General features: G+C 49.6%; 10 protein-coding genes across 13 annotated transcripts in view; 4 read left to right on the top strand and 6 right to left on the bottom strand.

Annotated features, from left to right (window-relative positions):
- Positions 1–210: 210 nt before the first annotated feature.
- H257_07432 lies at positions 211–3,258 on the bottom strand. Of its 2 annotated transcripts, XM_009832956.1 has the most exons (13): positions 3,043–3,258; positions 2,783–2,972; positions 2,577–2,731; positions 2,220–2,512; positions 1,759–2,157; positions 1,604–1,692; positions 1,431–1,546; positions 1,318–1,364; positions 1,102–1,222; positions 976–1,003; positions 830–918; positions 648–779; positions 211–595 (listed from the first exon to the last, which is right to left on the bottom strand). In XM_009832956.1, exons 1-13 carry the CDS (start codon positions 3,208–3,210, stop codon positions 275–277), a joined length of 2,148 nt encoding a protein of 715 aa, XP_009831258.1. In that variant the 5' UTR covers positions 3,211–3,258; the 3' UTR covers positions 211–274. The 2 variants fall into 2 exon arrangements, with proteins under 2 accessions (XP_009831258.1, XP_009831259.1); XM_009832957.1 differs by having other exon boundaries at positions 976–1,222.
- A 24-nt stretch (positions 3,259–3,282) lies between these two features.
- H257_07431 (hypothetical protein) lies at positions 3,283–5,957 on the top strand. Its single transcript, XM_009832955.1, has 9 exons — positions 3,283–3,636; positions 3,714–4,004; positions 4,077–4,294; positions 4,381–4,576; positions 4,641–4,915; positions 5,084–5,378; positions 5,441–5,587; positions 5,646–5,753; positions 5,848–5,957. The coding sequence occupies exons 1-9, from the start codon at positions 3,316–3,318 to the stop codon at positions 5,935–5,937; spliced, it is 1,941 nt and encodes a 646-aa protein (XP_009831257.1). The 5' UTR covers positions 3,283–3,315; the 3' UTR covers positions 5,938–5,957.
- Positions 5,958–6,023: 66 nt separating this feature from the next.
- H257_07430 (60S ribosomal protein L23) lies at positions 6,024–6,796 on the bottom strand. Its single transcript, XM_009832954.1, has 2 exons — positions 6,740–6,796; positions 6,024–6,529 (listed from the first exon to the last, which is right to left on the bottom strand). Exons 1-2 carry the CDS (start codon positions 6,750–6,752, stop codon positions 6,120–6,122), a joined length of 423 nt encoding a protein of 140 aa, XP_009831256.1. The 5' UTR covers positions 6,753–6,796; the 3' UTR covers positions 6,024–6,119.
- A 221-nt stretch (positions 6,797–7,017) lies between these two features.
- Positions 7,018–9,219, top strand: H257_07429. 2 transcript variants are annotated; one of them, XM_009832952.1, is made up of 6 exons: positions 7,018–7,552; positions 7,618–7,977; positions 8,063–8,156; positions 8,222–8,508; positions 8,584–8,748; positions 8,882–9,219. In XM_009832952.1, the coding sequence occupies exons 1-6, from the start codon at positions 7,043–7,045 to the stop codon at positions 9,125–9,127; spliced, it is 1,662 nt and encodes a 553-aa protein (XP_009831254.1). In that variant the 5' UTR covers positions 7,018–7,042; the 3' UTR covers positions 9,128–9,219. The 2 variants fall into 2 exon arrangements, with proteins under 2 accessions (XP_009831254.1, XP_009831255.1); XM_009832953.1 differs by lacking the exons at positions 8,584–8,748; positions 8,882–9,219 and having other exon boundaries at positions 8,222–8,582.
- Positions 9,220–9,960: 741 nt separating this feature from the next.
- On the bottom strand, positions 9,961–16,382 carry H257_07428. Of its 2 annotated transcripts, XM_009832951.1 has the most exons (10): positions 16,301–16,382; positions 16,112–16,239; positions 15,656–16,036; positions 15,447–15,614; positions 15,334–15,378; positions 14,006–14,557; positions 12,652–12,962; positions 10,735–11,731; positions 10,431–10,687; positions 9,961–10,377 (listed from the first exon to the last, which is right to left on the bottom strand). In XM_009832951.1, the coding sequence occupies exons 3-10, from the start codon at positions 15,977–15,979 to the stop codon at positions 10,140–10,142; spliced, it is 2,892 nt and encodes a 963-aa protein (XP_009831253.1). In that variant the 5' UTR covers positions 15,980–16,036; positions 16,112–16,239; positions 16,301–16,382; the 3' UTR covers positions 9,961–10,139. The 2 variants fall into 2 exon arrangements, with proteins under 2 accessions (XP_009831253.1, XP_009831252.1); XM_009832950.1 differs by having other exon boundaries at positions 16,112–16,382.
- Positions 16,383–16,988: 606 nt separating this feature from the next.
- H257_07427 (40S ribosomal protein S8) lies at positions 16,989–18,015 on the top strand. Its single transcript, XM_009832949.1, has 2 exons — positions 16,989–17,077; positions 17,324–18,015. Exons 1-2 carry the CDS (start codon positions 17,074–17,076, stop codon positions 17,935–17,937), a joined length of 618 nt encoding a protein of 205 aa, XP_009831251.1. The 5' UTR covers positions 16,989–17,073; the 3' UTR covers positions 17,938–18,015.
- A 43-nt stretch (positions 18,016–18,058) lies between these two features.
- Positions 18,059–18,965, bottom strand: H257_07426 (hypothetical protein; the record flags this gene model as incomplete). Its single annotated transcript, XM_009832948.1, has 6 exons — positions 18,059–18,199; positions 18,309–18,400; positions 18,451–18,511; positions 18,597–18,673; positions 18,742–18,834; positions 18,887–18,965. 6 exons carry the CDS (start codon positions 18,963–18,965, stop codon positions 18,059–18,061), a joined length of 543 nt encoding a protein of 180 aa, XP_009831250.1.
- Positions 18,966–19,430: 465 nt separating this feature from the next.
- On the top strand, positions 19,431–20,797 carry H257_07425 (hypothetical protein). Its single transcript, XM_009832947.1, has 7 exons — positions 19,431–19,554; positions 19,616–19,710; positions 19,788–19,869; positions 19,934–20,049; positions 20,104–20,159; positions 20,232–20,480; positions 20,541–20,797. Exons 1-7 carry the CDS (start codon positions 19,488–19,490, stop codon positions 20,602–20,604), a joined length of 729 nt encoding a protein of 242 aa, XP_009831249.1. The 5' UTR covers positions 19,431–19,487; the 3' UTR covers positions 20,605–20,797.
- A 40-nt stretch (positions 20,798–20,837) lies between these two features.
- Positions 20,838–21,258, bottom strand: H257_07424 (hypothetical protein). The gene has a single exon (XM_009832946.1). The coding sequence runs from the start codon at positions 21,229–21,231 to the stop codon at positions 20,932–20,934; it is 300 nt and encodes a 99-aa protein (XP_009831248.1). The 5' UTR covers positions 21,232–21,258; the 3' UTR covers positions 20,838–20,931.
- A 589-nt stretch (positions 21,259–21,847) lies between these two features.
- H257_07423 (hypothetical protein) overlaps positions 21,848–22,044 on the bottom strand; it is a 1,784-nt gene continuing 1,587 nt past the window's right edge. The window contains exon 4 of the mRNA XM_009832944.1: positions 21,848–22,039. Within this exon, the coding sequence (XP_009831246.1) occupies positions 21,854–22,039 (186 nt within the window). The 3' untranslated portion in view covers positions 21,848–21,853. The remainder of the gene's footprint in view (positions 22,040–22,044) is intronic.

Below are 22,044 nucleotides of genomic sequence, written 5' to 3'. Positions count from 1 at the left end.
ACATATTCCTCGTTGTTCGAGATGACTCTACCGGTAGGTCCATTGGAGTGCACTTCACGAGAATAATATATAGAGAAATATAGGTAAAATATGACAGCTCCCATTGCGATAGCGTTTGGCCTGTCGATAGGCTTACATAGCCCCTCATCGTATGTGCTGTATGTACGTCCCTACATCGTCGTGATAGCCCCGCCATGCACATTAGCAATGTCTGTCAGCAAATGCCTTTCAAAATGACAACTCATTCTATATGTACGCTAGCTATCCTCCTGATTCACTGTAGAATCGCCTGCAGTTTGGAGTTCAGGTGCTCCTCCAGGTCGTGGACATACGCTAATAACACACCCAGGTCTTGGGCGTGAACTTCTGACTCTGTCGATTTGCTCGCTTCCAAGTGCTGGAGCACGCGCTCGACGTCGAGGGCAAGGGCGGTCCGCTCGTCGGTCATCTCCCGCAGCATGTTGTCGATCTTGGCAGCGACGGCCGCCTCGTCCAGCGGCCCCACACTCGACGTTTGCGTGTCATGGATAGGGAAGACCCGATTCGTCATGTTTTCTGGTTTCTCGCGAATGGAGCGGTGGGACTGCCGCTCTCGCTACAAATACGTTGGTTCAACATGATTATTATATCAACGACTTTTGTATTACAATTGAATGCGCGCGACTTGCTGTCATTGCTTGGACGGCAGACGGAGGTTGGGCAGACATGGCCTTCATGCCGTAGATGTACAACGGCAAGAACACATGCTTGCCCAGAAACGGCGTGGCAAAGATCATGTTCTGGACGTAGTTGCTGGTTAACCCTCCACTGAAAAAATCGACAGGCGTACATGCAAAATGTGGTCCATCACGTCCGCGCCCAGCGTATGCAGCTTCATGTCTTTGGCAAACAATTGCGTTTCCTTTTGCTCCAAGTACGCTACTCAACGTATTCAATTGCAAAGCACGTTGCAAACAAACTCAGAAGGTGTCGTACCATTCGCAAAGCACGCAATGAGCATGTGCTATGTATGTATGCCTCATAGTTAATGAGAATGATGGTGGCAGTGCACAACAACGAAGAATAGGAATATATAATCGATACATGTTGTAGGTACAGTACCATGATGACCAAAATGATGAGCGACACAAACACGACAAAAAACACCGGGCCGAGCACTCGGTTGCCGTCAAAAATTTCTTCGGCGTCGAATTTGAGCGTGAAAATCCCCATGAGCGAATAGCTACAACCAGTCAAATTACTTGTCACATGTCATCATAACTTTAGGGTGGCAGGCAATATATATATATATATATATATATATATATATTCACGTACAAGCTGTTGATCACCACGCTGTAGTGCCGAAGCATGCTACCAAATGCCTACGAAATTGTACATTGTGTACAATAAGTCGTGATTTGGTGTGTTGTCAAGTTTGCTCGTTATACAATGGTAAATGCCAAGCTGCCGCCGAAAAGCAGGATCGCAATCATAACAAATAGCCCAATGAGCTCGTCCACGGCACCCGACACGGTCGCGGTGAGGATACTGAACGTCGGAATGACTAGCGTCGCAACAACAGCATGACACATCAAACCACATAAAATGAACATGGACGTACATGACAAGTACTTGAACACCTTGAGCACCGAGAGGAAGCAGTTGAGGCTGTTGACACTGCGCGACAAGTAGTCGTAGTTGGCGCTGGACCTACGTCCGTCCAATGAAACCCCAACCCTTGACCCACGACGATGCAAAAAACATGAATGGACGTACCGAAGGTTGACGTACACGTCGTCTTGAAATTCCGTGGGTAAACTCGCGTGGGTCAAGACTTTGAGCCCCAGCACGATAAAGAAGAACACAATGTTGATGTCGTTGGCGATGTTGGCTCGTATCGCGTAGTACTTGAAGCCCACGGTGCGCAACCCATGGACCGCCACGTATGCTTGGTGGAACACCACCAGGTACAACAAGCTCTCGCATACGATGGCAAACATGTCCTGGAACGTCTGAGGCGTCACATACGGCAGAAACGGGCGGATAGACACGGACGGCATGACGCCGCCGCCGTCAGTTTGCTCCAAGAAGAGCCGCACCACAGCTACAGCTTTGCAATGCGGGTTGTATACGCTAAAGTCGACAAAGATCGCTCGAGTTGCCAAGTCCCAAAACCTACAGCTCCGTTAGGGGTCTCGTGGCAGTTGTTGATATTTTGCATTGTGCAGTTAACGTACTTGTTGTGGCGGAGTTCTTCGAGCATGGTATACACGGTGCAGTTGGCTTTGGTCACGACGTTGCACTCGGCCGCCTCGACGTTGGGAATCTCCACCGTGAACGCTGGCCCAGGGTACACGCGATTGGTAATGGAAATGTAACTGGGCTCGTCAATGTGGGTGTGCACCGCTTCGTACAGTTCGTGGCCCAATCCAAAGCTGTCGGTGCTCGCCGTGGACGTCGAGTATTCAGGAAGGCACCATGTTGATCCGAGAGTCGCAAGGTTGTCGCACGCCTGCCCAGCCACTCGAACCTGAAGGTACACGCAATAAATTACCCTAAAACAAACTGACCCGTCAACTTGATGGGTTTCCTACTTGGCCTAGCCGAATCGTCCCTAGAATACGCCCCACGCCGCCAATGTATCCCCGGTTGTAGTTGACCGACGAATTGCTAGCATTTGTCGCGGCATAGACCGTCTCGTCGCCGTCATAAGAGTCGCTGCCGTAGATAGCCCCCCAAAACGGCCCGACTGTCGAGTGTCGTTGTTAGAAAGCGGATGGTTGGCAGGAATCGACCGTACCCAAGTACTCGTAAAACTCGTCGAGGTTAGACACGTCCGCGTACGATTTATACACGGACGTGTTGACCAACTGAAAGTTTTTCACCACCAGGTGCGATCGCACGAGCTTACTAAACTTGAACAAGTCGTCGCCGTTGGTGGACGTGATCGCCACGGTTAAGAACAGCGCCAGAAAGATCACGTAGTTGACCTGACAACCAAGCATCATACATCCCCTCGTCATGACATTTTTGGAATGTGGGAGATAAGGGGCTGGGTACCATGTCATGGATTTCACGCTTCGCGGCCAGCTTATGCTTGGCATTCGCCGTGAAGTTGTTGATCAAGCGTTGATGGGTCGAAGTGCCCTGCGCTGCTTTTTCCTCCTTAATGCTCTTCATGTGCTCCTTCCGCGCCTCCGCCGACGCAGCAGCGCCATGGTTTTGCATCTGTCGACCGACTTACCACCGCTGGCTTTCTAGTTTCGGTTCCATGGGTGGTGGCAGTTATATAGTTCAACCGTTTCACATATTTCCTGGCTCGAGGGGTCGTACATGGACGCGACAACCAAAGACTCCGTCGCGGTGGCGGCAGACCCTGCGCATGACAGCACCCTTCCTGGGGACAACAACAATCCGGAGGATGCCGCCCTGACGGAGACCCCGGCGGTGGATCTGCCCCCGCGGGTGGACGTGTTGCACCAGCTGCATGCCACCGAAGTGGAGCAAGCGCAGGGCAGTGCCCTCTTGCAGCATTGCAAGGACGGAGCGATGGAGGCCGTGGCAAAGCTAGTGCGCGAAGGAGCGCCGGTGTGTTTCGTCACCACGACGGGGTGGATGCCGCTGGCCGTCGCGAGTTTCAATGGCCGAGTGGAGGTACGTATTACTAGTATACTCACCAAAGCTGTCCCACCTTACTAAAAGACCTTACTTTGTCATGGAATCGACTGTAGGTGGTGAACTATCTCTTGTCGATTGGCGCAGGAGACTACTACAAACTGCTCAAGCAGCAGCAACTAGCGCAGAATCAACAAACAAGTATTGCTATCAACAAACAAAGCAGCACTGACAAGTCGAAAAAGGCCGCACAGCAAAACACACCGTTGCACTGGGCATGCTACAAAGGCCACGCCCAAGTCGTGTGGGCGCTTCTGTCGTGGGGCTATTCAGTCGACGACGTCGACACGTGTGGCAACCGGGCGTTGCACTTGGCGTGTTCCAGCGGCAACTTTGACATTGTTCAGGCAAAAAACACAAATACGCAACGATCTGACATTGATGTGCAACTTGCCCTTTGACGAGTTGCTGGAATGTAGATTGTGCTCACGCATGCCCCAGACTTGACGGCGAAAAACATGTACGGCAACACTCCGTTGGACATGACCACTGACTCGATGTGCCGCAAGCTGCTCAAGAAAATCCACACCCAAACCACATGTGACCACTGCAAGGAACCGTTTGGCCGCGACCGCCGACAAAGTTTGTGTCAGCAGTGCCACAACATTTACTGCAACGTGGATCCATGCTCGACATCGTACGTCCTGTCACCACCACCCCCGCCCCCAACCACCTACATATCTATAATGCCACTCATCTCGTTCGACCATTGGGCGGTACTAGCGTCGAAGTGCCTTGGAACAGCCACGACAGTGCCGTGCGTGTGGTGCAGTACTGTCGCGAATGCAATCTGGGGTTGGCGGTCGTGGAGCGCGACTTGGAGCAAGTGCTAGCCGCCAAGTTGAAAGCCGTCGACGACAGCTTGTCCGGCATACATGCGATCGAGCTGGATATCCGCGCTGCCGCCCTCCTCCCCCCCGTAAGTGTTTGACCAATTCTCTCTCTCAATGGACCCTATTGATGCAAACCAACCACTTACTTAGCCGTCCGAGGCAGCCCCCCTGGATGCCGAAGGTGTCGCCGCCGTCTCCACTCCCGCCGCAGACATACCCAAGGATTTCTTTGTCAAGCAGCTAACGGAGGCATTAGCCAAACTCGAGAGCGACGTATCGGACGTTGAGGCGCTCAAGACGGCCATCTCCGAAGCCCAAAACAAGGCGGCGAATCCGCGGTTGGTTCAGGAAGCCAACGACGCGTATAAGCGCCTCGTGTCGCATTACAAACTTGTGGACGAGATCAAGCGCCTTCTCGTGGAAAGGTACAGTACCCAACCACCACTAGCAAGTACATTCAGGCCAGTTGCTACATATTCGTTGGGGGGTTCGGGGGCTTAGCCGCCACCCCCGTAGTGTCGAGTGTATCATGTATGTAGTGGCTACCACTTGATGAAAAAGGAAGGCTACGAGGTTAACATTTGTTTGGCTAGACCGGTGAACGTCCGGTCGTCGATTGAGTGCCTGCGGTCGGCGTGGCGGGAAGCCAAGTCGGCACATGTGAGTCCTATTCTTCTGGAGGCCTCCACGCGCGTGATTGTCATGGCCGAGGGTGAAGTGAGTTTGTACGGGTACTACATGCTCAGTGCTCGCATCGGGCTCGGGTCCAAGGCGTACTTGAACGACATGACGAAGCTCAGTCATGGGATCGCTGCCGTCGAGGACAAGGGTGTGAACGACACGTTGCTGCGAAATGCCAAGGTCCTTCGGGACAAACTGTATGCTGAGGTGTGCCACGACGAATTGATGGCGTCGCTAGTGGTTTACAAGGGAATTTGTGCGAATTATAGATGGCGATGGAAGTGGCGCTGATGCTGTTTGACGAGCAGTTGGACCCGTCGACCAACCTGCCCGTATACGTTTTCAACGACGGAAAGCGATGTCTGACGCTCTTGGACGCGCTGAGTCACCGCAACCACGTGGTGACCATGGCCATGGTAACATTACGGCGAGAATAAAAAACCAAGAAATGGCCCCTGGACTCTGTCACGTTAGGACACGGCGGTGAAAATGGAAGACACGACGCCGATATCGCATGTGCTGATGGACCAAGCCAAGGAGTTGCTGGTCAAGCTAAAAAAAGACATGAAGGACGAGCAAAAGGTACGGAGTCGGGCTGTGTGGGGGGTCCATGTTGTGTGAAGGGATGATGAAATATGCACTCTGACGGATGAGGCTTGCTTACCCACTGTACTAGCACGAGGAAGAGCGACGTCGACTGGAAGAAGAAGAAGAAGCTGCGAAGAAGGCCAAGAAGGGTAAGAAAGGAAAGAAGGGCAAAAAGTAAGATGGGGGAACACAAGAGGCTTTGTTTATACGTGGCGCGTTGTGGTGTGGTGGTGGGTGGGCACAGCAACCAAACATACAACGAAAGGACAACCGCAAGTACTTGATTAAGAGTGATCACGTGTTGATTGGATCCATGGGGCACGAAACTACTTAATGTGGTCGGAATTGAGGGGGTGTTACTTAAACAATCGAACCGGCGTTGGCCGCGATACGAGGCCACAAGTCGGCGCATTCCTTGCCGACGGGACCGGTGATGGCGGAACCCTTCATTTCACCCTTGGGGTTGACGATCACACCGGCGTTGTCCTCGAAGTAGAGGAACACGCCGTCGCGGCGCTTCCACGACTTGCGTTGACGGATCACGACGGCAGGCATGACCTTCTTACGCAACTCCGGCTTACCCTTCTTCACCGAGCACAAGCACATGTCACCCACACCGGCGGCAGGGAGACGGTTCAGGCGACCCTTGATCCCGCACACGGCGATGATCATCAACGCCTTACCCCCGCTGTTGTCGGCGCAGTTCAACACGGCGGCCACGGGCAGACCCAACGTCATGCGGAACTTTTGACCAGACACACTAGCACGTCCTACAAGCATCACCACACCCTGTCAACACTCGCACAACGACACACAACTTGGGTCGTCGTCGTCGTCGGCAAACATGCCGTGCAGTGGTCCCATGTCCACATGCTCCATGTGTGAGGTAGGAGCAGCATCGCTTCGATGCTTCATGCACACACAACTTCGCGACCACATGCAGTAGGATGATCATGTACACATGGAGAGAGGAGTCTTACCTGCGGAAGCCATTATTCTTGTTTCGTGTTTGAATCACAACTAAAATGGGCCATCGCCATCGTAATTCCCAAGAAACCATTGGCTCCCGTCTCCATTCAGTCTCTCCACCAATCATGTTGGGCTGTCCCCTAACCCTTTCGATACAAGCCCCCCCTCGATACAAGGCGTATCCGGATAACGCTGGTGCTTCCGTTGAATTTCAGCCAATCCAATCCCTTGTCTTCGACATGGCGCCTCCGGATTGGCTCCTTCCAATCCATGAAGAGGCGTGCCCAACCCACAAACGATCCAAAACCACCATCATGTACACGGCCAAGCCCAAGACGACTCTCAAAGCCAAGCAAGCGCAGGATGCGGCCAAGGTCAAGGTCAAGAAGGGACCATCCGTGGAAGAATGCGTGGCCAGGCGTGACTTTACGGGCGCCGCGACCATTCTCGAGTTTAACGTCAAGAGCGACGACACCAAGGTCGAAGACAAGCGGATGCACTTGCTGTGGCTCGCCTACTGCTACTTCCACTTGGGCCATTACCAGCGTGCGTTGGACACATACGAAGAAGTGCGTGATCCACCCGAGGACGTGTTCTTGTTCCGTGCGTGTTGCATGTACTACCTCCAGCTGTACAAGGAAGCCACGAAGGAGGCGCTGAAAGGTCCGTCGTCGAACCCGTTGCAGAACCGCATTCTGTTTCACTGTGCGCACAAGCTCGGGGACGAAGACAAGCTGCTCGTGTACCATCAAAAGCTGTCGCAATGCAAGGAGGACCAGCTGTCGTTGGCCGCCATCCACTACCTTCGCAATCACTTTCAAGAGGTGCTACTACTACTACTACTACTATATCCTTGCACAAGTCGTGCTCATGCGTGTATGATGGGCAGGCCACGGACATTTACAAGCGATTGTTACTGGAAAACCGCGACGACATTGCATTGAACGTGTATGTGGCCATGTGCTACTACAAGCTCGACTACTACGACGTGTCGCTGGAAATCATGCAAACGTACCTGCAAGCGTTTCCAGACTCGGTGATTGCCATCAACGTGAAAGCGTGCAACCAGTTCAAGCTGTACAATGGCAACGCAGCCAAAGACGAGCTGAGGGCGTTAACCGACAAGGGCTACAACATTGAAAACAACGACCTCGTGAATCACAACATGGTTGTGTTTGACGACGGGCAAAACGCGCTGCGGACGCTGCCGCAAGTCGTCGACTCGTTCTCGGAAGCGAGATTGAACTTGGTAGAGTACTGCTTGAGAGACGCGAGTGTAGTGTGCACAAGTCGTGGTACTCAGTTGCTGGTCGTTGGGGGGGTCTCTTGTTTAGGTGATTTACTACCTCAAGCACGGCAAAGTCCAAGAAGCGTTCGACTTGATCAAGGACATTGAACCGTCCACGCCCCAAGAGTACATATTGAAGGGTAAAGTGCACTCAGTTGAACATAGATTGTTGGTTTGTACAACTCTATGATGGCGGCGCTTGTAGGCGTCGTGCATGCGACACTGGGGCAGCAAACGAATTCGCGCCAACACATCAAAACCGCGCAGCAGTACTTTCAGCTCGTGGGGAGTTCGCCGACAGAGTGCGACACGATTCCCGGCCGCCAGTGCATGGCGTCGTGCTTTTACCTGCTCAAGCAATTTGAAGATGTCAACATTTACCTTAACTCGGTCAAGCAGTACATGTACAACGAAGACGACTTCAATTGGAACTTTGGCGTGTCGCTATGCAACACGGGAAGCCACGCCGAGGCGCTGGAGACGCTGCTGCGGGTACAATGTACATACAACCTCTGTTTGCCCATGAGATATAGTACTACCGGGTAGTATACTACTGTATGTGTGTAGATCACCAAGGACGAGTACAAACACGACTACTGCTACATTTCGTGGTTGTGCCGATGCTACATTCTCAATGCCAACCCATCGAGTGCATGGGATTTATACTTGAAGCTTGACAACTCGGACGAGTCGTTCAATTTGCTCCAGTTGATTGCGCACGACTGCTACAAGGTACGTACAGTTATGAGGTTTTCCACGGGGCCAGATCGATCGACTACCTACTTCTACTACGACTAACTACACTACATGCTGTGAACGATATATATATATATATATATATATGTTTGATAATACTTTGGACTAGATGGGCGAGTTCTTTTACGCGGCTAAAGCATTTGACGTACTCGAACGACTGGACCCGGACCCAGAGTACTGGGAAGGCAAGCGCGGCGCGTGTGTTGGAGTGTTTCAAAAGGTCGTGGCGGGCAAGGCGTCCCATGTTGAGCTGGAAGAAGTGTTTGGGATGCTCAAGACCAACAACAACCCCCAAGTCGAGTACATTGTGCGCATCATGAAGAAGTGGTGCACCGAAAACGGCATTTCGCTCTAGTTCTTGCCACGCCATCACCACCACCATCACGACATATACCTACCTACCTACCTGATAACTCATCCAAGGACAAATATATATATATATATATATCCATGTACTACGTAGTACTGTACTGGTACAATAGTATTGTCAAATTGATTCGAAACTGGAGCCCTCTGGAGAATCGATGAAAGAACCGCCTGAGCCAATCAAATCACGTCATGTCAAATTTCTGCCAATCCAAACGTTTGACCCCTCATATATTGGGCAAAACCATTTATATACTCATCGTTGTATCGAATAGTGTGTACAAGATTATTATGGTGCAAGTCATCTAAAGACTACAAGATCGGCCATCCTCAGGAGGAGACGTTTTACTATTAAACGCCTCGGTTCTTTCAGTTAAACCCACGAAATGTTGACGTTAAATCATTATTAGATACGTGTTTTACCTGGAAATTAGGTTAAACATTGTGAATAATCCTAACGTTAATACAATGAAAACGTTCGTACGGATAAGTGCTGGATACAAAGACCAAGATATACTTGATACTCCCGGCCAAAATGTACCTGGTTCCATATATCTCCGTACAAAAATTTAGATTCTACTACGTAGTATTACTCATTCAATTTTTCACCAATCGAAAATCTGAACCGTAACTTCCCTGTTGGGCTTGTCCAGTTCTATCGTTACTAACGTTACGGTATATTTTCCTAAATAATATTAATACAAAGTTGGAATAGCTGTCGAAGTCAAGGCATTTATTTGTAGTCTTTACGTGACTTGCACCATAAATAGGATCAAAAGGAATCGAATGCTATTAATTGGTGAAATGACTCTCAAGTCCAAATTTGGGTGAAATGCACAATACTATTTTGTACTAAGTTATTTAGTACTACTATATATTCGTTTGCCCGTCGTCATAGACAAGTCAACCACCACCATCCACCACATCCCTCCCCCCTTGTCACAGGTACAATCATAACATAGTTATGTTCCTAGTGATCATAGGTGCAGGACACAACCACGTCACACACCCGAGTGGCAAATTTCACACACGGCAAGCCGATGGAGCGGCGACTCGTTGACAAATGTGCAGGCGTCGCACACCCACGACGACGTAGCCGTGTCGCCGCGTCTGGACATGGCCGAGTGTCGAAAGCCGACTTGGCTGTCGTCTTCTCCGTCATGTGTGACAAGGTCCAGCACCTCGGATGGGGTTTCGTCCGTCAATGCCTTCAAGTAGACCACGTCGTGGGCTTGAATTCTACGCACCAGTGTCACACATATAAACAAAAAACAATCCACTTGATGACGTACCCAGCATGTTTCAACGACGTCGCGTTGTCGAGCAAGGTGCCGCCAAAGTAAAGCAACTGGTGGCTCGGCGCCGTCTCACACTGCTCCAAGATGCGATGCTTGAGCAGTGACACCGTGTCATCGGCGCTGCATGTGACACGGTACGTCGGGTTGGTCCGGCGGGTACTGCGACTCGACCGCCGCCGCCGCTGCGCCGCCGCCCTGCTCTCCAACTCGTCCTCGTCGTCGCCCCCTTGTTTGCTCGTCGACGGAATCGCCTGCCCAAGACATGACACTCGGCATGTATATATGTCGGCAAACTCACCTCTTCTTCGCGCAGCACGACCACGGTCACGGGCTGGTTTTGAAAGTCCACAGACAACGCTACCTTGGCCGTTTCAAGCTTGAGTTCACACAGTTGGCATCGAATGTCTGGTTGGTTCACAAACCCATGCTTGTCGTCCAGCACGCCCCATTGCCCCCCCCCTTGGCTTTCCGTCATGACAAAGCTCAACGGAGCGCTCGACGCCGCCTTGTATACGAGGCAGAGGTCGGCCCATTCATCCGCAGAAACCATCGCCATATCCATCTTCTTGACTTCGTCGTCGCCATGTTGTAGTTGGTCGGGCCATTTCAGTCGACGGATAGGGTCGACCATCTGCTCTAAAATCCAACTTGGCACGGCGTACTTGCCGTGGTCACATCGCGCTAGACTGGAAATGTCTGACGGAGCGTCCTCTGCCACGTCGTCAATGTACTGCTTCCACTCGTGGAGCCACGCCGACGACATCAACACCACCGGCTCGTTAGCAGCCACCCAGTCGACTCGATCGAGCGGCCGCTTGTACAGGCGAAACAGCGCCGGGTAGTCGGACAGGAGCTGGTTGCGCTCGTTCTTGGCGTGGGTGTGAGCCACTTGCTGCGTGGATGCGTCTGCGACACAATCGGGACACTCGACCGTCGACTGGGTGGGAAACACGGCGCTCACAGAGTACTCTGCCGCGAGTTCCGCCCAGAGCGCAGCCGAAATGGACCGGACCTGCTTCTTGAGCTTGGGCTGGAGGTTGCCGTGGTCGCATTGAAGGTCCTCGTTAATAGCTGTGGATGCGAGCCAGTCTTGCGCTTCAAGCACTTTCGACGGCGGCTGCTTGAGGCCGAGCGCGTGGTGCACACATACCTTCCAACATGAAATCCACTTGCGACTAATGACAAACTGGTCATCCGAGTCCTTGGCCAGCAACGCCAAGTTGCGCTTTAGCCGGTCGTGGGTACACTGGGACACTATCGACGCACTCGCACTGGTTTCCACACACTCGTCGCACCTACATCCGTCACAATATGTAGTAGTTACTATATATTGTCGATAATACAAATTTGGGGAGGGGGTGCAATCGAACATCGCGCCAACCAAACCGATCCACAATCGATCTGATTGGTTGAATTTCATTGAGAAATGGGTTTTGATTGGCTAATATTTTTGAGCTCATCTGAAGTAGCCAATCAAATCGACTTAAATACCAACGAGAAACCACAACACAACACGAAATTTCACTCGAAAGCACAATAGTTATTGTCGATTTGATACAAATTTGGGGAGAGGGTGCAATTGAATCGCGCCGACCAAACCGATCCACAATCGATCTAATTGGTTGAATTTCTTTGAGAAATGGGTTTTGGTTGGCTATTATTTTTGAGCTCTTCTAGCCAATCAAATTGATTTAAATACCAACGAGAAACCACAACACAATGAAATGTCACTCGAAAGCTCACAATATATGTGAACAATCGATTATTCACCGGAATCCAAAGTATATTTAGAATCACACGAATATTTTAAAAAGATAATATGCCCACACAGTGTCTCATATTGTTGGGGTTTATTCTAAACTGGAGAAAAAGACAATGTATCATCGACCCATCCAAATAATGTGCAGCAAAAGAATTTAGCCAATCAGATTGCAGGAAAGATCGTCATTCAACCAATCAACAATTAGTTAGTGTATCACTTCAATTTTCGTGTGATGATTGATGGGCATCATCACCATACTGGACATGTTTGGACATATAAAATTCAGCACAAAAAATCGATCCATGGATTTGGCAAATCAGTATAAAAGAGTCCAAATTTGGGTAAAACGACAATACCACGATCGCAATACAGTACTCAATTTTTTAAAAATATTTTCAAAAAAAATAAGTGTGAAAAAATATACATCAACAAAGATATAGGAAGGCTCTGCACCAGTAGTTTTCCGACGACAACACGACCGACGGCCCCGCGTGGACGACGCTGCACAACTCCCGGTACAGTTGCTCCGACACGCGCTTGAGTTGGCGGCTCTTGTCTGGCCGGAGCTTGTTGTGGGGGCACACATACTCGGTCGTTTCGGAGGTAGTTGCTGCGACACTGTGCCCAATGTCATCGCCCAGAACCCACGCCTTCAACACACTCGCGTCGATCCAGTAAAACTTGGCTGCATTTCCCAAAGGCGTTTCCATGTGGTACTCGTACTTGGCCTTGCGCACTGCAATGGCTTCCGTGAGGTCGACCACCTACATAGCAGTGTTGTCCCCCCTCAATGATAAGAAAAGTACGAAAAATATACTCAAAAGAAGAAGGAAATGAAATATATCATAGCACCCACCGGAGACTACACACTAATAACCCCCACACAATCCGTATCCGCCAATCGAATCGATAATATCAACACTTTGATTTGCTCTACATTACCACAACCACCAAATGTGAAACTTTGCAGGATGATAAGTATATTCGCCAAATCCAGCGATCGATGTTTTGTACTAACGTTAGTATTGAAACTGTCCTGTGGTGATGTCAATCACACTAATTTATGTCACACACTAATTATATGTTGACGGTGGTTTTCTGCAATCTGATTGGCTCACTCTTTCTGCCAATATATTTCGTCTGTAATATTGTCAAGTCGATTCGAAATTGGAGTGGGATGCTCAATCGAATGAGCAGAAAAACCAAATCGGCAGACAATCGATCGACCAATCAAAAGCCAGAATACTAATCAAGTGGCCAATCAAATCCACTCTTCGACCAAATCAACACCGAATTAGTGTTTGACTGAAATTAGTGTAACATTGGACGATGTTTACATACAAATGTCAGTACAAAGTATCGATAGATAGATTTGGCAAAGAATCAGCTCAAAAGTCAACCAAATGTTGGGTAAAAGGACAAATACATTTGTGTCGATTCGTACATTCTTCATGTCGTTCGAGTTAAAATAAATACAACAATATATATATTGTGAATTATTCGCTATAAACTTTTAAATTCGCGCGATTTGTCGAATCAATATTAAATCACGCTGGAGTTCTGATTGGTTGAATATACTTGCCCTTTCTGTAAGATCCAATCAAATCCACTCCCCTTCGTACCGAATCCACAATATATATATATATATAAATCTACAGTCTCAACCAAATGCGGACTACATCCCATCACTCACACATCCATCCAATAGATCAACTACCACCACGGCCGGCCACGAGACAACTGAATACTCTCCACATATCCAACACATTTCCAAGTCATCATGTTGGGACCCTTCCATCCTCCCTACCCGAGCAGCGTACGCGGTCACGTTCTGTTGTAGCGCGGCATTCGCGGCTTGGACTTCAGCGACGCGCACTGGACTCGGCATCGCGGCGTCGGGTTTTGGCTTGTCCTGGGCGCGGGGGACTCGGGAGTAGATGAGCATGTATGCTTCCTTGGAGGCCGCCAGGAACGACGCCGGCGGTCGCCGGATCGGGTCCACTTGCGTGTCATCAAACAAGTACCAGGCGGCGGTAGACGGTTCAAAGATATGCGCCGTATAATGGCCGGCGGACGCCGTGGTCCCGCGGTGATTGAGCATCCCCACGAGTCGGTACGAGACTTTCGACGACGGAAGCAGGTCCCGCATGCAAATCTCCGCCGGAATCTCCACTGCATCCTGCACCTTCTTCTTCGTGCATGTCTTGACATCGTACACAAATCGCATCAGGTGCAGCATGAGCGTCGGCGGCAGCGTCGACTCTTCGATCTCGATGTGCCGCGTCGCGTTCTGCTTGGCTTGACACGTTTCACAGTAGTATTGATTATCGCCGTCTAGAACTTCGGGCGCCAAGTACGACTACATGATTTATGATTGTTATAGTTCAAACTTGGACGAGATATATATATTATATATATATATATATGACACGGAAATACATTCAATCGTGATACTATGTTTGTTTTGAAACTAAAGACATGGATATATATGTAGATAGATTGAAACCAAAGTCCATATATATATATAAGATAGGTCCAACAATTTTATAACGTGTATTCATCATCATATGTTGAAAAAAGATTGCACGTGGACAAGATATATGATATGGAAACAACAAATGATACTATGTTTTGAAACCAAAGCGATGGATATACTATATATATAATGAAACCAATGTCTATAAATAATAATACATAATAATACATCCTGTAGGTCAAACAATTATTGTTCATTCGATTCGAAATCGGAGTGCTCAATCGAATATGAGCAGCACATTAAATCGGCAGAGAAAAATATCGATTGACCAATCAAAACACAAGACATGAATCAACTAGCCAATCAAATCCACTCTTCGAAGAATTCAACATCGAATTAGTGTGTGATTGAAATTAGTGTGATACTGGACGATCTTTACAAAAGTCAGTACAAAGAATCGATCGATAGATTTGGCAAAGAATCAGCACAAATGTCAACCTAATATTGGGTAAAAGAAACAGTTGACTATGGTCGACAACCAAAACCATTAAAAATAATAATAATATAAAACACCCACTTGTTTCGAACCAAAACTGTAGACATATATATATATATATATGAATAATAAATCCTAGTGGACAAAATACAGTAAAACTAACCTGGAACGAACTGTGGATAGAGCTATGGCCTTTGATGTTGAGCGACTAGCGGAATACCGTCACAATGATGACGCTCTTGGTGGTCAGAGAAACATGGAGGAATAGGGGCATACCAGCTCAAAGAACGAGCTGCTGCGCGAGGACCGCGCGTTGCACCTTCCACAGGTCGTCACGTAATGCATGCTGCCTCGGAAATGGCTGTCGATGTGGTTCCAGTGTGCGCGATGCTTGGAGTAGACGAAAATGTACTGCAAGTGCGTGAGCAGTAGCTTGGTGAATTCCTACAAATTCGATAAGTCGAGATATATATATATTTGTGTACATGGGCATCTTGCTGGACAACGTTGTTCAACTCCAACGTCGATGCAAACTCCTGGGGGTCGGCGTACGACTGAATACCGAGCTGCATGTGCGCAAACAGTCGCTGCAGCGCTTGCATCTGCGCGAGTAGCACCGGACTCACACGCTGGGTCTCCTTGGGTTCCCATTCATGCACCGCGCGACGGAATGACAAGTTCATGAACAGGCATTGCACCATGCTGTTCACGTAGCATGTCGCGCCCAAGTTGCGTAGACCACATGGACGGGAAGCGGCATTGCCGTTGTTATGGATGCTTGTATCGTCGTCCAAATGCGTTCGGAGCATATCGGATGGATCCGGACCGATGTCAACCAGTGCCGAAGGAGTCGACTTCCAGTTGCCCTGCCATGTGGAAGCAAGCATGATGTCATGGAATGCTCATCGTTGTGTGTTATATGATGATGTCGCTTGACTTACATCTGCATACTCGCCAAACCCAAACAAACAGTTTGGGTTGTCGTGGCAGTTGGGCTTTTGCCGCGCCGCTCGAGGCTTCTTTGTCGGCGTTCCACTGCTCTTCTTCGGTGCGTTCACGGGATGATGGTCTTCCAACGTACATGCATGCAATAAGCATCCATACGGGTCGGCCACCGACGGGGTATCTACCTCCTCTTCCTCGTCCACGTCAATGGGTGTGTCCTTGGCCCCGACCCCGCGCTTTCGCTTGAGCACACTCATGTGTGCCAACTTGTCGAAAAATTACTACCAACCGTCCATACAAACACCAAGTCTAATTATCCGAATAAATACTTAAAAGTATTATATATGTATTTTCTATCAACCGGCACAACTCACAATCGGGGGTCGTTCGTACCACCGTGTGAAGTCTAACCCATCACGCTCTGCATGATCAACATGGAGCCCGTGGTTGCGAGGATGCACTTCATGCAGGGGACTGCTATCACTACTGTGCAGTGCCATGTCTCTCCAGCTGCAGTTGTCTCCAAATCTCAACACATCTTGGAGTGGCGCATCGCTCGTAACCACGTACGCTTGCCGTTTTCCAGGAGAATCGTTACTGGCATGATGCCCTTGTAGACAGCAAAGCATTCACGATCCATCTCATGGAACTACATGTACAGCGTCGTACTCTCGGCACCCTTGCATCAAGCGTCTCCAGCCGACGTCCATTTTCATGCCAACAGAGAGCAATTGGATGAACGTACATCGTACACGTACAATTTGTACGAGTATTTCATCCGGATACGTTGAACACATTATCCGGCGTGGTGTTTAATGGTGGATGGTCGATATGACACGGGATTGGCTATGATTTCCACCAATCACAAGCAACGAACGAGCCGTTGGCTGCAATGGCCTTGGAAATGACGGGAGGGCGGGATCACTCCTGTATTAGCTCCGTCTGAACAGCATCTAACATGGGTAAGTCTCATACGACTTCCCGTGCGTCGCGTTGAGATGCTGTACGACGTCGAGGGATATCTCCACCATGACCGACATCCGCTGGATCGCGCCTCGTGCCTGCTGCTCACGCGGCTGGGTGCGGTGGAATGCGGAATCCCTGAGAGCGAAGCATCGTCACTGCTGTATCCCCGTCGTGCAGCATTTGAATGATGAAACACGGGGCCATCTAGTGCCTTCCCGTGTGCTTATGTGCTCTCCCCTTAGGTATCTCTCGTGACTCCAAGCACAAGCGCCGCGAAACCGGTGGTAAGCGCAAGTTCTTCCGCAAGAAGCGAAAGTTCGAATTGGGTCGCCAACCCGCCAACACCAAATTGGGTGCCAAGCGCGTGAACCCTGTCCGCGTGCGCGGCGGCAACCAAAAGTTCCGCGCGCTTCGCTTGGATACGGGCAACTTCTCGTGGGGCACTGAAGCCATCTCGCACAAGACCCGTATCTTGATCGTGTTGTACAACGCGTCCAACAACGAATTGGTGCGCACGAACACGTTGGTGAAGAACGCCATCATCCAAATCGATGCCCACCCGTTCCGCCAATGGTACGAAGCCCACTACGGCGTCAAGATCGGCGTGAAGAAGTCGCAAGAAGGCGAAACCGAAGAGGCCGTCAAGCAATCCAGCCACGTGCAGCGCAAGTTGGCCACCCGCCAACGCACCCGCGAATTGGACCCTCGCCTTGACGAACAATTCGTGCAAGGCCGCTTGTTGGCTGCCATCTCGAGCCGCCCCGGTCAATCCGGCCGCGCCGACGGGTACATCTTGGAAGGCAAGGAATTGGAATTCTACCAACGCAAGTTGGCCACCAAGAAGCAAAAGAAGTAAACTGGACGACACGCTTTACTTTGGTTCAGATGGGAGTTCTAATATATTAGCTTTCCAAGCTACGAATGCTTTTCTCGCTGTATGTATACACTGTACTTTAGCTCAACATTAATCTCAGGTGTCAAGATAGTTCCAGCAGCAACTTGGTCTCGTAGTCGTCTGTTGTGGTGACGACTTTGGCAAAGTCGTCATATGATAAAAAGTCTCCAGATGCATCCGTGGACGCCTCTTCCAGTGTTCGACTAGCCAAGACATCTAGCTTCTGCAACATGTTGAGTCAGTCAGGTTGTGAACCCCAACTCCGATAACTATGATCATAGATAGGTAGGTATGCATGGTCTTGCCTTGTCCAACTCGTCTTGATCAGCAACGTCCCCAAAGTCCACGACTAGCTTCATGTATGCGATCAAGTCGGGCTTGGTGATTCGGCCATCTCCGTCCATGTCTTGTAGTTTAAACGACACTACAAATCACAAACTAACGTAATGAATGGAAGGTATATAGTTGTCGTACGGCGCAGTTTGCTATCCCTGGAACCATGGTACGTGAAGATGGCCATCAAGCTTGCAAAGTCCTTTAAAGAGAATGAAGGTGTGTGTGATGATATACTGTATATATAGCAGCAGCAGAAGAGGCCATACTGAACGTACTACACACACCTGGAACGCAATGGTTTGGGAAGCGGACAATTCAAACAGTGAAAACAGGCGATGCCGAAGCGGATTCACGGCCACCGCTAACTCGTACAGTATATTTCACGACGGAAAGGCTGTACATTTGATTGACCATGAGGCCTGTGCGTACCAGGAATGGCAAAGAATTGGTCCTGGGTCATGTCGTCGCTTGGACTCCATTTTAAGAACTGCACCCGCATCTTGATGATGTCTGGGATCGGCACTGAGTGAACGAGATAAGTGTTGTTCATGAATGGAGATACGATAAAAGGTACGTTGCGTGAGCATGCGAATCTCTTCCAACCGCTCCAGGCTCAAGTCGCATTCTACCTCCTTGGACGCACGATGGCCCATGACCAGGCAACGGAGTGTAACTGCCTCGTGAAGACACGGGTGAAACTGTTGCCTGTCAACTTTCCAGCACAACCGCGGCCCATACGCATCCCGTCCTTCGTCTGCACCTCCATGCTCGTGGCAGCTGAGCATATACTGTGGCTCCTTGGCGAGTGCCCCTGGTTTGGTCAATCAAGCGATCGCATCGTTCAGCAATACGACATAATGCCACGAGTGGCGTACACACTATGCCACTCATGTGCGAAGGTGGCCACGATGTTCCCTTGCTCTGGTTTAATCGTCAAGGGATACATACAAGTACGCTAATGCTGATGAACTCGATGCCGCGCACCTTTCATGTTCAAAGCAAGCGGTCTGATGGGTTTGATTGGCTGATCAAGTGTCTTCGAAATACGATTTCTACAACTTCGAGGTTTGTGTTGCACTTGGAATATGTATGGATCGTATACTTTTGTCGGCAGATCAATCCTGCTCAACGTGAGGGCAGAACAACTTCGGCGATTTTGAGATCTCGAAAGCATCATGTCGGGCGATGGATATGACAGACACATTACGATCTTCTCCCCGGAAGGCCGCTTGTTTCAAATTGGTATGTAACATGGCGAAATGGAATGTGTGGGCATGAGGTTGATGTGGATATATGTATCTAGAATATGCGTTCAAGGCCGTGAAGGAAAGCAACTTGACGTCGGTCGCCGTGCGCGGCGCCACGTCGTGCGTGGTTGTGACACAAAAGAAAGTCCCCGTACGTCGTTGATCTCGTCTTTCCCTTACCCATGCATTGTCGACTTCCCATGGTATTGGGCTCATGGCACCTCGTAGGATAAATTGATCGACCCCGACTCCGTGACCAACATCTTCAAGATCACGCCTGCCATCGGCGCCCTCTTGACAGGACTCTACGGTAGTCCCCCACATTGCATGAGTCATGAAGAAACTGCTTCTTACATGACCATTCTTACATGTAGCCGACGCCAAGGCTCAAGTCCAACGGCTTAGATACGAAGCCCATGAATTTGAAAACAAGTTCGGGTACCCCGTGCCCGTGCACGTGCTTGCGAAGCGTTTGGCCGACATTTCCCAAGTTCGTTTCTTCATCACATATTTGCCTTCCCTTGTCTCATCCTCGTCCGCGCAGGTGTACACCCAACATGCGTCCATGCGTGCGCTTGGCGTGGTGACCATTCTCATTGGGTATGTTGATCTATTCTGCAGCAACCGCCTCTACCTCAAAGCCATTTTCCACGACCTCATTTTGATCTTTAGCATCGACGAAGAGAAAGGCCCCCAGCTTTACAAAGTCGACCCCGCCGGCAACTACCGCGGATACAAGGCGACGTCCGCGGGCGTGAAGGACCAGGAAGCGACCAACTACTTGGAGAAGAAAATCAAAGCTAACGACAGCTTGGACCACGAAGGCACGGTGCACTGCGCCATCACGTGCTTGCAATCGGTGTTGTCGGCGGACTTTCGTCCCTCGGAAATTGAAGTCGGCGTCGTTGTCCAAGGCGAGCGGTACGTTGCATGGACTTGCTTGCTCAGTAAAGTTGAATACTGATATGGTTGATGGAGCAGATTCCGCAAGCTGACCGAAGAGGAAATCGACGTGTACTTGACAGCCATCAGCGAACGCGACTAAGTCGACTGCACGACGAAGATGCTTCATGCAAGACATCTCGGAATGCTTCGGTCCCGCGATCACATTAAGATAATGCAGGGTTACGTAGTACGGTATTGCGTCTGTCGTTTAGGGAACAACGGCTTCTTTACAGCATACACGAACGATGGAGTGTGGACTCCAAGCATGCTCCAAGTGCTAAAGCAATCATCCTTATGCATCATCATAACAGCAGCCGCACAAATAACTGGGAAGGAACAAGGAGAAGTGTAGGGTAATTTATCAGCATATTGTTACGTATATCGATCATAAAGGGGGCTGATCGATTCGATTCGAGGGGCGCTCGACTTAGTCGGCCTTGATCTCCCCCTTTTCGGTCAAGAACGAAATCATGCGACCAAAGTAGACCAGGTAGCAGATGAGCATGAGCACCAACGTGATCACAAACACACCGGACCCTTCGCCTCCAGACGCGATGCCACCCTTTTCGTTGTAATGGACGTTGGAATACCCATAATCGCGGTAGATGGGGAAGCCCGTGAGCCAGAACAAGATGTTGCTCACGACAAGGTTGAATCCCCAGCCAGTGTTGTCTTGGATGTAGGCAAGGACGGTGCGCTTCGGCGCGGCGGCGGCGGGAGTGCTCATCTTGCTGCTTCACGGAATCGGTAGAATTGGCAAATGGTGGAGGTGAAACTCCTGCAAAGCGGATCACTTGGAATTTGTATGCCGACGGTATAATTTTAGCACAGCGGTAATATTTTAGAATATTTTAAGATCGTTACAACGTTCAAGATGTACTTGAACGATTACATTTCAATGCGTGAGCCACATCCGCTTCAATCGATATATGATTGGTTAAAACAAGGATGTAATCGATTTATGATTGGTCACACCGGAACAAATCATGTGCAACACTGGGACACTTGTTGTTTGGCATATAATGTAAAAAAAGGCAATCTTTTTGTAAAACCTTCGAATCACGCCAAATATTTCCATCGCGAATATTTCACCTTCGTGATTTGTACTTGACTTTTGTATACTTGCCCCATATTCTGTGACGAAAATACTTATTTCCATCCCGAATATTTCACCTTCGTGATTTGTACTTGACTTTTGTATACTTGCCCCATATTCTGTGACGAAAATACTTATTTCCATCCCGAATATTTCACCTTCGTGATTTGTACTTGATTTTTGTATACTTGCCCCGAATTCTGTGACGAAAATACTTGGACGTAATAACAAGTACAGTACAATAAAATGAGAATCACGACGAGGGTATTACGGCAGGGATTAAGAACGAGTCGAGATCGTCGGCATCGCCATCATGTGCATGTATTGAGAGGTTGCGCTTGCCTTCGAGGGCGACCTGCTGATCGTTGTAGTAGGCCATGTCGTCCAAGAGAGTCGTGGTGCTTGGATACGACATGTAGCAGTGCATGAACTCGGTCGCCTACG

The sequence above is a fragment of the Aphanomyces astaci genome (genome assembly GCF_000520075.1).
Source record: "Aphanomyces astaci strain APO3 unplaced genomic scaffold supercont1.15, whole genome shotgun sequence".
NCBI classification, from domain to species: Eukaryota; Oomycota; class Saprolegniomycetes; order Saprolegniales; family Verrucalvaceae; genus Aphanomyces; species Aphanomyces astaci.
Note: the sequence above shows the minus strand (reverse complement) of the source record. Positions and strands in the feature narration are given on the sequence as shown.